Below are 14,502 nucleotides of genomic sequence, written 5' to 3' on the forward strand. Positions count from 1 at the left end.
GCCAGATTGGCTGCGCCGAGCATGGTATGCAGAACTAATACAACTAGTCGCCGACGTCCCCTGGCGACTCCAGATCGCATGGATCTGCTCTCACAGGGCCCGATTTACCACTAGAACTACAGGGCCCTGTCTTTGACGGCGTGGCCGTTGAATCCTGGATTTTAGCACAGGCTGGGTTCTCTCACGACGTGATTTCCACCATGATTAGTGCTAGGAAGCCTGTGTCCAGGTGCATCTATCACCGCACCTGGAAAACCTTCTTTTCATGGTGCAAGGATCATGGTCGATCCCCTCTGGTGTTCTCCATTCCAGCCATATTGGAGTTCCTTCAATCCGGATTAAAATCAGGCCTCGCGCTTAGCTCACTCAAGGGGCAAATTTCGGCCTTGTCAGTGTTTTTCCAACGCAAAATTGCCACCAAACCTCAGGTCAAGACGTTCATTCAGGGAGTTTCCCATGTGGCGCCTCCTTATAGAAGGCCATTGGAATCATGGGATCTTAACCTGGTTCTCGGGGCCTTACATGAGGCTCCTTTTGAACCGCTGCAGGACGTGTCATTGACCATCCTCTCTTGGAAAGTGGTCTTTGGAAAGTGTTCTTTCTAGTGTCAATTACCTCAATCAGACGAGTTTCGGAATTGGCAGCCCTGTCCTGCCGTTCTCCGTTCCTGAATTTTCATCAGGACAAGGTGGTTGTCAGAACGTCACCGTCCTTCCTGCCCAAGGTCGTCTCCTCTTTCCATCTCTGAGGAAATTGTTTTGCCTTCCTTTTGTCCGGCACCAGTCCATCGCATTGACAAGGCCCGCCACACCCTGGATGTGGTTAGGGCGCTGAGACTGTACAGCTCGCGGACGGCTCTCTTCCGCAAGTCAGATGCCTTGTTCATACTTCCAGAGGGGCATAGGAAGGGTCTAGCCGCTTCAAAAGCAACACTAGCCAGGTGGATTCGCTTAACGATTCAAGAATCCTACAGTGTCAGGAACGCGCCTGTCCCAGCGGGGATTAAGGCGCACTCTACCCGGTCAGTAGGCGCCTCTTGGGCCATTCGGCACCAGGCCTTGGCAGAACAGGTCTGCAAGGCTGCTACTTGGTCCAGTCTGCATACTTTTACAAAACATTACCAAATTCATTCTCGGGCCTCTGCAGATGCAGCTCTCGGCAGATGCATCCTGCAATCGGCAGTACCTCAGTGTTGACTCAGTTGTACATGGGGTATTAGCAGATGTATGCTCCCCACCCAGGGACTGCTTTAGGACGTCCCACTGTCTGTGTCCCCCAATGAGGCGTAGGAGAAATAGGGATTTTTGTGTACTCACCGTAAAATCCTTTTCTCCGAGCCATTCATTGGGGAACACAGCACCTGCCCTGTTAATCCTATTGGCTCATTTGTAGCATTCTTAGGTTTTGACATAGTTATGGTTATTGTTGACTTTAAGCTCCTACTGATTTTTTTCACCGAACTGGAGATATCTCATCCAGCGTAAGGGTGTATACTGCAGGGGAGGAGCTAACTTTTTTTCTGGTTTACTTAGTGTCCTCCTAGTGGCAAGCAGCGTAACACCCATTGTCTGTGTCCCCCAATGAATGGCTCGGAGAAAAGGATTTTACGGTGAGTACACAAAAATCCCTATTTTCTCTGGAACATTAATTTTTTTATTTTTCCTTTTCACATAGAAGCCATCAGTGTGCTAGGCACCCCTAGAAATTGTCGGCTATGTGTAATTCTGATGTTTGTTTCTCCCCTTTAGGTTATGATGGCCTTATCCAACCACCTGAATGCAGTCGAGTCAGAGAAACAGAAGCTGCGAGCCCAGGTCCGACGGCTGTGCCAGGAGAATCAGTGGCTGCGGGACGAGCTGGCCAACACTCAGCAGAAGCTTCAGCGCAGCGAACAGTCCGTGGCCCAACTGGAGGAGGAAAAGAAACATCTCGAGTTCATGAATCAGCTGAAAAAATATGACGACGATATTTCACCATCGGTATGTAACCTTTTAGTCTTTTTCACTCCCTTTTAATTTGTGTAGTCATGGAAAAATTACACGTTATAAATCATTCAAAAGTTTATTTGTTTTTTAAAGGCGACCTGAAATAAAAATACTAAATGATTTAAAGGGATTGGACAGTCACCTGCATGCTGTATCTTGTCCGGTTTGAATAATTGTATGCCTACCAAAATATGCCATGCACTTTTGTTGGCATTGCCTATATGATATATGCTAGTCGAAAACTGTGTCCGCTGGCCGTCTTCTCTCCTGATCCTCCTCCATCACCAATGATCAGGGAAAGTATTTATGCAAGGCTTGGTTGGTATGTTAAGTAGATGCCAAGCACTTCTGGGTGGGGTGAGGGCATCTGGCAGAAAGGTAAAATATCCGCATTGCACTCGATTGATCCTACTGAGTGTGATGGTTGAAAGTGACGACCTAAAGATATGGCCATGTAATGCAAATTTACTTTACTATGGTGCTTGAACCTCAGATCAAGCAACATATTGTAATCCGATTTCTTATATTTTATTATAGTGCTTTCTTCAAAGCACTATCATGTAATCCGAACGCTGCTAACTTCTTCCTATTAGTCAGTTGATTTCCGCAATTAATGCGGCCCGAACCGCTACACGCACACTCCGTTGAGGCGTCGTTTCGAAGCCAGCATCCACGAGTGGTGGCTTTTCGTGTCGATCAGATTTGTAGTTTTTGCGCAATTTGCGTTTGAAAATTTTTTTTCCCGTCATTGGAATGCATTGTCTCAATACATTTAAATGGGAAAATTTTGCCATAGGAATACATGGGGCAGTCGTGAGGCGATTCAAATTTGAGGACCAGTTGCGGCAGTTAAGCTCATTTATATGCGCAGGCAGACCCAGTTACCCTGCAAACGCCTACGAACTTTAGATGACCCCACCAGGACACAGTTTGTCAGATAATATCAGCTCTTAAAGCGAAACCCAAAGCACAAATGCAAATCTAGCTTCATCACATGACGCATGCCCCTGAGAGAGAATGTGCGCCAAAGTGGATTTAGAAGCCCAGTGCGCCAAAGTGATTCACATCGGAGGCTGAGCCGCCCCGGCCTCCACATCGGAAGCTGAGCCGCCCCGCCCACCAAATCGGACCCAGGGGGCCCCGCCCACCGTTGAAAGTCTTGCAGGGGCAGCAGGCAAGTCTCAAAGGGGCAGCCCGGGCACCATTTCAAAGCACTATCTGTACTTCCTTCAGGAAATACACATCTAGTTGTTCTTCTTCTCTGCGTTTTCTGCAATTAATGCTGCCCGAACCGCTTGTCGCAGAGACCCCGTTCAGGCGGTGTTTCGAAGCCCTCGGCGTGGACAGGTGTTCTATGTATTTTTGGAGTCGATCAGCGTTGTAGTTTTTTTTTTTTTTTTTTTTTTTTTTTTTTTTAAATCGCATTTTAAGCAAAAATTTTCCCATGGGAATTAATGGCGACCTTTCCATGACCCCCAACTGACATGGATTGAAGCCACAGCGCAGGTGCAGTGACATTACAAAGATGGCAGCTATGCAAATGCAGCTTCCACACATGACCAGTATTAGCTAATAGAAGCTGACAGATCGCTGATTCAAGGTCTTAAAGGCGTAGCGCGCCAATGGCTTCTGAAAAGCCCCACCCTTGATGGCTAACCTTGGCACTCCAGCTGTTGTAAAACTACAACTCCCAGCATGCCCTTGCAACCTGCAGCAGTTGAGGCATGCTGGGAGTTGTAGTTCTCCAACAGCTGGAGTGCCAAGGTTCGCTTTAGAAGCCCAGTGTGCCAAAGTGGCCCCCGAGGCAAAGTGGCAGCATGTGTCAACATGGCTAAAATGGCTACCAAGTGGCCAAAGTAGCTACTGAGGTGCCAAATGTGCTAAAGTGGCTACCAAGTGGCCAAAGTGGCTACAGACGTGCCGAATGTGCCAAAGTGGCTACCAAGTGGCTACTGAGGTGCCGAATGTGCCAAAGTGGCTACCAAGTGGCCAAAGTGCCTACTGACGTGCCAAAGTGGCTTCCAAGTGGCCAAAGTGGCTACTGAGGTGCCGAATGTGCGAAAGTGGCTACCGAGTGCCAAGGTTCCCTTTAGAAGTGGCTTTAGAAGCCCAGTGTGCCAAAGTGGCCCCCAAGGCAAAGTGGCAGCATGTGTCAACATGGCTAAAGTGGCTACCAAGTGGCTTCTGAGGTGCCGAATGTGCCAAAGTGGCTACAAAGTGGCTACTGAGGTGCCGAATGTGCCAAAGTGGCTATCAAGTGGCTACTGAGGTGCCGAATGTGCCAAAGTGGCTATCAAGTGGCTACTGAGGTGCCGAATGTGCCAAAGTGGCTACCGAGGTGCCGAATGTGCTAAAGTGGCTACAAAGTGGCCTATGTGGCTACCAAGTGGCCAAAGTGGCTACTGAGGTGCCGAATGTGCCAAAGTGGCTACCGAGTGCCAAGGTTCGCTTTAGAAGTGGCTTTAGAAGCCCAGTGTGCCAAAGTGGCCCCCGAGGCAAAGTGGCAGCATGTGTCCACATGGCTAAAGTGGCCACCAAGTGGCCAAAGTGGCTACTGAGGTGCCGAATGTGCTAAAGTGGCTACCAAGTGGCCAATGTGCCTACTGAGGTGCCGAATGTGCCAAAGTGGCTACAGAGGTGCCAAAGTGCCTACTGATGTGCCAAAGTGGCTACCGAGTGCCAAGGTTCACTTTAGAAGTGGCTTTAGAAGCCCAGTGTGCCAAAGTGGCCCCCGAGGCAAAGTGGCAGCATGTGTCAACATGGCTAAAATAGCCACCAAGTGGCCAAAGTGGCTACCGATGTGCAGAATGTGCCAAAGTGGCTACCAAGTGGCCAATGTGCCTACTGAGGTGCCAAAGTGGCTACCAAGTGGCTAAAGTGGCTACAGAGGTGCCGAATGTGCTAAAGTGGCTACCAAGTGGCCAAAGTGGCTACTGAGGTGCCGAATGTGCCAAAGTGGCTACTAAGTGGCTACTGAGGTGCCGAATGTGCTAAAGTGGCTACCATGTGGCCAAAGTGCCTACTGACGTGCCAAATGTGCCAAAGTGGCTACTGAGGTGCCGAATGTGCTAAAGTGGCTGCCAAGTGGTCAAAGTGGCTACCGTGGTGCCAAAGTGGCTATACACAACATTCATATTCTCACTTTACTTTCTTACAGTCGACACTTGATACACTGCTGTAAAGCTGGCAGTGCTGTTTAAGCACCATGTATTTCCTTCAGGAAATGCCCATCCAGTTCTGTATTCTTTTCTCAACACCGAGTAACACGCTCCAAACAGTACTGACACGGTGCGACACACAGGAGGAATAATGGAGGATCCGCATAATGCAAAGTTGTAAGAGAATCCTCTAAAACTCAGAAATTCAAGTACTTGCTGAAACAAAGACATCATTAACGCTGCATGCTCCTCTTTAGGGCTCATTCAGACATCCGTGCCACACAGTTTAAGCATGGACCTGCTCTCCCGACCTGAACGTGTCTGCTTCATATATTTCTGAGACTGTCTCATTCGGGTTGGGAAACCCGCCGGCCAGTCCGTGCATTGCGGTCTGAGATCGGATCAAAATCCACGGACGTCTGAATGGGCCATTAAAGTGAGGGCGTTGACTCATTTTCCAGCCTAGTCTGATCAGTCACTTGTGCACACTAAGGAGGCTTTTTCATCCATTATTACGGATCGCAGATGAGCGAATCGATTTGCATCACCCTGGTCTATAGTCGATGTCCGCTGAATGGGAGTTAATGATGGAGGTTGCGCTAATTACTTCTGAATCGATTGGCAGCACCCTGGTCCAGCGGCCGGGTCAGTATTCTTGCCTGCTGATGGGAGTCCTGCAAACCTGCCAGCATCTCCGGCTCCTCTTCAGGGGCTCAATACTGACCTGGCCGCTGGACCAGGGTGCTGCCAATCAATTCTCTCCTCTATAATACTGATCTAGGCTACAAGTCATGCTCATTGGAATATATTGAGCCACGGTTTGTTCTGCGGCTATGGAGGACCCGATGCAGAACTATTGTTTGTATTACACCAGTTATTAGTCAGTGTTGCTGAATTAACATACTGGTATGTATTGTGAATAGGAATGGCCGTGCAATGTCTCTGCTGTTGGCGGCTAGAATAAAACATGTGATATTTGCTAAAAACTGTTCGTGTGGAAAATCTAAAATGGCATAAAAATCAATATAAACGTCATTTAGTGAATGTCGGAGGGGATTGTCTTTTGATTTATGCGTTTTGTTTTTGTATAGGATGATAAAGACAGTGACTCTTCCAAGGAACCTCTGGATGACCTCTTCCCTAATGATGATGACGATCAAGGGCCAGGAAGTGAGTAGCATGTCCATCGAGCGCTCAAGGAGCCACATCAGGCACCAGTTCCTCTGCTCCTTATATACTTACAATGCAGAAACTGCACACTGTGGTGTCACAGCACCGGAGCCATTTTTAACAGCATGAGCAAAAAACCTGAGTAATGCACACAGTGATGTCACAATATAGACTATGCACATGAAGACGTCATAGGATGGTGGTGATGGTCATGGTGCATAGTGACGATAGTGGTGGGACATTTTAGTGGAAAGATAATGCACACAGTGATGTCATATTATGTAGGCAATGATTTTACTGAAGTGATGGCAGCACAAGTTAATAATAAACCTTGTGGGAAAGGTAAAAAAATGCTTTTATTGATGCCACAGTATCCAGTGTTTTCTGCTTTCATATTAAATTAATTTCAATTCTTTTTGGTGTTTGCAGTACAACAGCCTCACAGCAGCGCGGCCGCCGCTGCCCAGCAAGGTGGCTACGAGATCCCAGCGAGATTAAGGACCCTCCATAATCTAGTGATCCAGTACGCGTCCCAGGGCAGGTATGAAGTGGCTGTGCCACTCTGCAAGCAAGCTCTCGAAGACCTGGAGAAGACCTCCGGACACGATCACCCGGATGTTGCCACAATGCTTAACATACTGGCTCTGGTGTACAGGTAAGAGGCGATGGTGGAAAACTAAACCAGGTCCTACTTCGATCATCACATCTCAGCCCCCCGGTCCCTCTGCATCGTGTGAACTATGCCTTCTGCTTCTCTTACTGTGTTCCAGGGACCAGAACAAATACAAAGACGCTGCCAATCTCTTGAACGACGCCCTTGCTATTCGTGAGAAGACGTTAGGAAAAGATCACCCGGCGGTCAGTATCCTGGCTTTTTTTTTTTTTTCATCTATTAAACCTTCCACATAGGATATTCTAATTTATGCTTTTAAAGTGTGAACATTAAACTCAACAGGACAGATTGCCAATGACCCGGCTGATTCCTAGAAGCGGCAGGTAGGGTCATAGAGAAGTCTACATGCCACGTGTCAATCAGCTCTAATTATCACCGCACTCGGCCCACTCTGATTATGCCACGGTCCTTACTCCAGCACTGATTACTGTATTAATATACAGTGCATATTCACACAGCACAGAATATTTTACAATCATCCTAATTTCCTAAATGAGGCTTGCAGAGATCCACAGAACATTCTAATGATCAGAACTTGATTTTCATGGATATTTCTACAACAAACCTGCCGCTTCTAAATTTGCATTCAGACCCAGCTGAAAAAAATGTGCCCCTTCACTGTTTTTTTTTTTTTTTTTTTTTAGTTTTTTTTTTATTTGTTACTGTAGATGATGTGGACATTTTATTTCACATCTGTCTTAAGAAACAATGCTAAAGTTGATTTTTGGAGATTTAAAACAGGACCTGCCGCCTTCTCTCCTGACACCTACCTGTCGCATACAAATACTTTTCCCCTTAAATGCAACTTTTCTTGGCATTGTACAGTTGCTCTGTTGTCCCTCCTGTAAATGGATATCAGCTTTGCTCGTATGACGAGCTCTGTCCTTGCAGACAGTGTCAGAAATGTAGAGTTATCAGTTTTGCCTTACATTTCCAGAGGGAATAACAGAAATTTTTTTTTTTTTTTTTTTTTTGCAGAAGTTGCTTTTTAAATTTAGTTGCTAACTTAAAAGGAGCGCTGTCAGGTCAAATATTGCTCATTGGTGTGGACATTAATCTGTCCAGCCTACATGGCCTTTTTATTTCTTAATACTTTTGGATGTAGAAACTCCAGTTTTGTGTGTGGGGTTTTTTTTTCTGCTGCGACGACCCAACAAGATGGATCTTGTAAAGGCCAATTACACTAGGCGGTGGCAGTAATAAATGCTGTCACTGCTACACCCATCTTGCAAGGTTTATACATCAAAAATGGCTGGCCTTGTTAAAATAAACATGTCCCTTGACTTGGCCCACCGTTTCGTCCAACCTCAGTCTTCTGAGCAATCACTAGTTAATTTTTTTTTTTTTTTTTTAAATTCATTTATTGCACTTCAGGACATAAAAAAAATGCACAACATACAATTAGCCTATGGTAATAAACATTTTCCACAGAGCATACATGTTACCGTCCATTATAGAATATAGAACCAAGAAATTTCACACTATTTTCCGCAAAGGGCAGTTGACTATATATCATAAAACATGTAGAACGAACAAATCACATAAGCCTTTAACATATTATTCGGATAAGGAAATCTAATCAGAAATTACTAGTTAATTTTTTGCTTCCGGAAATTATCTATCGTTGTGCTGTTATTCTTGTGTCCCACAATGTCATTTCGTCCAAACGAATACGTCTTCCGTCCCTTTTAAATGTTAATTCCTTCTTTTCTCACGAATTGCTTTTCTGCGGTGTCTTGCCCTCGTCCTCAGACACTGTGCTTTGGTGTGATTGCGCGGAGTTCTTCGCCTGTGGATATTAAGAGGTGTCTTTCTAATTTGCAGGTTGCAGCCACCCTTAATAACCTCGCTGTACTCTACGGGAAACGGGGGAAGTACAAGGAAGCTGAACCTCTATGTAAGAGGGCCTTAGAGATCCGAGAAAAGGTAAGTCACCAACGGCTGAGCACATGCAGACACTTGCATTCTCGCGCCGCTGCCTGACACATACGGAGGTTGCAGACAGAGACGCCGTCTAAGGCATGATGTAAAAGATCAAGCTATGGGTTTTGCACAGTAGCAGTGTGTCCTGGAGGTAGCGTAATCTGAGAATAATCGTTCACATCACCATTAGTCCAGTAACTAAAGCTTCCAGAAATCTGCAGATGCCACTTACTTTCTGGCCAGCATTATGTTTTAAAGGGCAGCATGCTAAGGTGAGTGCTCAAAAACGGTGGCCACCTTATGCTTATCTGTATATATGGGCAATATTTTTGCCCAAAATTGCTAAGTAGCTCAGCAATGCTTACTGAATTCAGTACAAGTCTGGAGCAGGCTCAGAGGCTCAGCATGCCGCATTTCTGACAGATGACGGTTGTGATAGAGGCGGATTATTGCCTGTTTTAACAGCAGCGAGTGGTGCTCATCTCCACTGCTGCTGCTAACTCCTTCAAATGCTGCTGCCAATCTTGACAGCGGCATTTAAAGCACTACCATCCCACACACAGATCACTAAAAACAATCTCCCACATGCACTGGCACCACAATCCACTGAAGACCCCCATGCCTGCCAGGATGGTGCTTTGTGAGTGATTTTTTTTTTTTTTTTTTACTATGTAGTATAGGAAACCAGATAATCGCAGGTTTAAGTCCCCTAAAGGGACTTAACATGGTACTATTTTTATTTATTTAATTTATTTTTTTTTTAAGTTCCACCTATTGCATAAAATACAGCAAAAATTTACTAAGGTATTCCTTAGCCTTTTCCACGGACGTCCGTCTGTCTATGAAGCAGAGCACTCTGCACGATTATTGCGGTAGATCTTAACGACTGACAAGGCTCTTATCTGCTTCTTTTCAGAAGGAAGGAAGTTCGCAATCTCCAAACTCTTGGGGTTGGGCGCTTTATAGGAGGCAATAGCATTCCTTGAATATTTTGATTGCCTTTTTAGGTACTTGGCAAGGACCACCCAGATGTAGCAAAGCAGTTGAATAACCTGGCGCTGCTGTGTCAGAACCAAGGCAAATATGAAGAAGTGGAATATTACTACCAGAGAGCGCTGGAGATCTACCAAACCAAGCTGGGACCGGACGATCCAAACGTGGCAAAAACTAAGAACAATCTGGTAAGTTTCTAACAGTGCCATCCTATGCGTTCTGCGCCGTATAATGGTACCGAAGCCCTGAAAATCTTCTCCCGCGTTCCAGGCTTCCTGTTATCTGAAACAAGGCAAGTTTAAGCAGGCTGAGACATTGTACAAGGAGATCCTGACCCGAGCACATGAAAGGGAGTTTGGATCCGTGGACGGTAAGGACAGTACTCTCAAACACTCATAGTTAATGGCTTCTCCCCTTGTAAGTGACGTTCTCCTTACATCCTCTGGTCTTTTTGTTTTCTCTTGAAGATGAAAATAAACCAATCTGGATGCACGCTGAAGAAAGAGAAAAATTTAAAGTAAGTTTTACCAAAAGGAAAATCACTAGACCTTATACGTGGGTTCTGCAAGCGGTGGCTCTGGCCCCATACATGTGGCTGTACGGCTAGTAGTATTGTGGCATCTGGCATGGTCAGAAAAACTAGAAAAAGGTGCTGGGGTCAAAACTTTATCACCAGCAATGATATCAAGGTAAAGGCTTTGGCAAAAAAGAGAAACAAGTGCACATAGGGTGATATCCGTCTAGTGCAGGGGGTGAGGTTGGTGCTCACCTGACTGGGTTGCATGTGGTAGAACACCAATGAAAACCTGATGTTGCGTCTGCAGCTACAAGATGCCCTTCTTCTGCATATAAAAATGAGTAGTTAGAGCGCATTGGTATTTGGATGGTGGCGCTGCTGTATAGACAGTGGTTGCTTGCATGGAGATGGTCTTCTAGTAGTCTTTGCGCGTTTCTGGTCCGTACAGGCTCAAAACTACATATGTGATTACATCAGAGCACAAAACTCTGCTATGATGTGATGGATGAATCTGAATGTGTTTGTCTTAGGGGAAACAGAAGGACGGCACGTTCGGAGAATACGGAGGCTGGTATAAAGCATGCAAAGTTGACAGGTAGGAATGTCACGTGGAGGATCTGAAAATGGCAGTGGCACAACTGCAGATGTTGCTCAAAAGGCTGCTCATGGATGAGGGGGTTGTCTGCTTTGCACAATCCCTTTCTTTTGTTAAAAGGACCCCGCAGCAATCAGCTAATCACATGGTGTCCTGTTGGTCACAATCCAAGGAATCAACTCTGATCTGTTGTAGATCCTTGCAACACCTCCCCAGGTGAAAGTTTGCAATACACAGTAGATATTGACATCAATGGGATGTCTTGCGGAAACCGGGTACCAGATGTCCTCATTTAATAACTATTGGTACAGAGGAGCCATCTATTGCAAGTACCAATAGGATGTCCATCAGATACTGAGACAGCATCCATAACGGGGTGGTCCTTTTCTAAGTCCAGAGCAATGATTCCCTCTTGTTAACGGGGCTCTCTCATGAATGTGGTCACTGCCTATATACCTTATTGTGAAATTTTAGATGTTTATAGAGACGCACCAGGACCGCTAGGGACCCTTCTCTAAGAGCCAGTCCTCGAGTGGTCCTTTCTCACATGTATGACCATTTATCTAAATGGCCGCCATGTAATAACCTATTCCTCTTTAGCAGTGTAAATCCTTGGCTGGTTGTGGTGTTCCTGGCGAAAATCTGCTCTTTTATCCCCTCCCCTTTGGCAATTAGTAAACGGCAGTGTCTGCATATCACACAATCTTTTACACGATATGCAAAACTTTTATCTTAAACCAATGTACAGAAAATTGTAAACTCTTTGTACATACGCTTTGCCTAAAAATAATTTGCTTCTGTGTCCAGCCCAACGGTGACCACAACGCTGAAAAACCTTGGAGCACTTTATAGACGTCAGGGCAAGTTTGAAGCAGCTGAAACACTAGAGGAAGCAGCGATGAGGTCACGGAAGCAGGTAAGTGGCAAACTGTTGTGTCGTGATTATTGTGAGTGCTTCATCCCTGTGACTGGCACATTGGATTTCTGCAAAAAAAAAAACCTGAAAGGAAAAAAAACATACATTTTTATTAGGGGATAATCATCCATAGAGCCATTCTACTACTTCTGGAATTAAAAACACATTGGCATATTCTCTTTATACATTAGCTGTTTACAAACAAATTACATTTCATCTCCGAGACCAATTGTTTTGCCATTTTTCGTAGTGTGCCGTTTTGTAATTTTCATTGATGGGATATTTCTGTGTTGTGTGTTCGTCCTGTGGCTGTAATTGCATGCATTCATCAGTCCGTTTTTCTGCTTAATGGGAAATGCCAATTTTCAGTCTATATTTCTTTCCTATGAATGTGAGGATAGATGACAACTGTGAAGTGTGACTTAGCTTTTGGTAATTTTTTTTTTCTTTTTTTTTCTTGCGTTGCATATTTTTAAAGAAAAAAAGTCACATTAGTGGGTGCATAAAATCTGCAACGTCGAAACCTCACCAAAAGCTCATTGTGGGAACGTAGCCTTATACTCCATTAGATGGCTCGATCAGTGCCATAATCCCATAATTTGGCAACGGCACTGAGCATGTGGTGCACCGTGATACCACAGCTGCTAAGAGGCAGGCTTTTTACGGTTTCATTTGTGTGTACACCCCTCTGGTAGACTTAATAGTAATGCCTGTACACTTGCACTACACATAAAAATGACAGGGTTGCTTAAACCAATGTTCACTTTAAAAGTGGGCCAGCGAAAAATAGTATAAATTGCTAAGAAAATAACTAAATTGTTACAAAGACAGTGGACAAAGCCTCTGGTGAACGGTCTAGCCGCCTATCAAGCATTTATTTCAGTGGCCAGCTTGTAATACTGCATTTTGCCAGCAGAGAGCACTGTAGGGAAAACATACAGCCAGAGACCTCAATCGCATGATCACCAAGCACTTCAATATTAGGAAATGATTTGAGGACCCTGGGAAAGACCATTGACTACCTGTAAAGCCATTTTTACATGTTGGAGCACAGTTGTCGTGTTATTTCAAACTGCATGGCTCACGTGTGTGTCCTCTATGGTGTCATAATATTGTCAAGGTGTCCTTGCCTTAAGATGCATGCCTCCTGGAGGGAAGATCGGCTTTCCTTTCCAGGCTTTGACGTTTTTGTACGTCATGTTTCTGCCTTCCTTACTTATCTCGGGGCTTTTTCCTTTTTTACTTGTAACGCAAGGGTCCTGTCTCACAGGGACTAGACAATGTCCACAAGCAGCGAGTGGCCGAAGTGTTAAACGACCCAGAAAGCATTGAGAAAAGGAGGAGCCGAGAGAGTCTGGACGTGGTAAAGTACGAGAGCGGTCCTGACGGAGGGGAGGAAGTGAGTATGAGCGTAGAGTGGAACGGGGTAAGTACAGTACACAGTGTGGCAAGTAATGGCCTGCAAGACCTGTCCTAAAACTCATTAATGTGATCCGCATGCTACTGTGATCTGTACTGTAATAATCAGAATAATACACTGCAAACCTCCTGCCTGATTATCTCTCATCTGACCTCCTCTCCTTGTCCTCTGATGCTGATTGACTGTCCAGGGTTGTCCTTTACCCAAATCTCCATTAGTAGGAGTAGAGCGCTCTCCTTTTTTAGTTACCACCTGTTCCCATTGACAAGATTTCATTAACATTCACTACAGGCATGGCATCTCTTAAGGAAAAAGTGTTTTTTTTTCTTCCCATAATTTGGCACGGAAATCAAAAATCTAAAATAAAGCTCCGTTATTCACTAAATCGGGCCTATTACAAAATTAGATATATATATATTTTTTTATATTCTTGCTAATGCTTTACTGTATAAAAGATTGCATGCCTGTATGTAGTTTCACATCTTCGAGGAAATCTACATAATTTCCTTGTCTTGCGACGCTCAGAATACTGCCATTTTTATAGAACTGATTTGCCTTAGTGGGGTCGTCCAGGACTATATTGTCACTAATATCATATTAGGATAATTGCCAGAGTTTACGTTGAGATTTTTATAGCTTCTATTCACACTTAAAGGAGACGTGTTTCTTGTCATAAATAGGTAAATTCTTTACCTGCTATAAATGTCACTGTTCTCCTGGATCCGGAGTTATTTTTCTTTTGTTCCTACCCCTCTCCATTCCTGAGAGATGACTTTCTCTTATCTATAGTTAAATGTAGTCTTGTCAGTCTCGTGGGCGTGGCCCTCAGTTCTTAGAGGGTGTTGTCTTGAGGACCACGCCCATATTTATATGCAGGAACCATAATTATATACACCCCATATCTCAGGAACGGAGAGGCGCAGGAACAAGAGAAAAACAGCGCTGGTTTCAGGAGAACAGCAACATTTACACCAGAACACACATTATTACAAATGACCCTCTTTAAAAAGAGAGCGCGTGCATGCTCTGCCACTTCTTTTCTGAGGACTTATTTTCCAGCTCAGTAGAGCTGCTTGAAATCGGAGTGAGTGTGAGTGTGTGTGTGTGCGCGAGCGGCAGGCATTGTTCATCTATCCCATTCCTTTCATGCTT

At 45.0% G+C, this 14,502-nt stretch overlaps 1 protein-coding gene across 11 annotated transcripts in view; it reads left to right on the forward strand.

The window, feature by feature from the left end:
- The window catches only part of KLC1 (kinesin light chain 1), a 55,173-nt gene that overhangs the window by 25,234 nt on the left and 15,437 nt on the right, over window positions 1-14,502 (forward strand). For 3 of the 11 annotated variants that reach the window (XM_073569974.1, XM_073570016.1, XM_073570059.1), the window contains exons 3-13: window positions 1,749-1,979; window positions 6,235-6,313; window positions 6,743-6,968; window positions 7,084-7,171; window positions 8,811-8,912; window positions 9,917-10,090; window positions 10,173-10,272; window positions 10,370-10,419; window positions 10,950-11,014; window positions 11,822-11,930; window positions 13,186-13,356. In XM_073569974.1, the coding sequence (XP_073426075.1) occupies window positions 1,749-1,979; window positions 6,235-6,313; window positions 6,743-6,968; window positions 7,084-7,171; window positions 8,811-8,912; window positions 9,917-10,090; window positions 10,173-10,272; window positions 10,370-10,419; window positions 10,950-11,014; window positions 11,822-11,930; window positions 13,186-13,356 (1,395 nt within the window). The remainder of the gene's footprint in view (window positions 1-1,748; window positions 1,980-6,234; window positions 6,314-6,742; window positions 6,969-7,083; window positions 7,172-8,810; window positions 8,913-9,916; window positions 10,091-10,172; window positions 10,273-10,369; window positions 10,420-10,949; window positions 11,015-11,821; window positions 11,931-13,185; window positions 13,357-14,502) is intronic. The other 8 variants (XM_073569994.1, XM_073570052.1, XM_073570067.1 and 5 more) reach the window with 3 other exon arrangements.

This window comes from Dendrobates tinctorius, unplaced genomic scaffold (assembly GCF_039654945.1).
Source record: "Dendrobates tinctorius isolate UK_male_01 unplaced genomic scaffold, ASM3965494v1 ptg000006l, whole genome shotgun sequence".
Taxonomy (NCBI): Eukaryota; Metazoa; Chordata; class Amphibia; order Anura; family Dendrobatidae; genus Dendrobates; species Dendrobates tinctorius.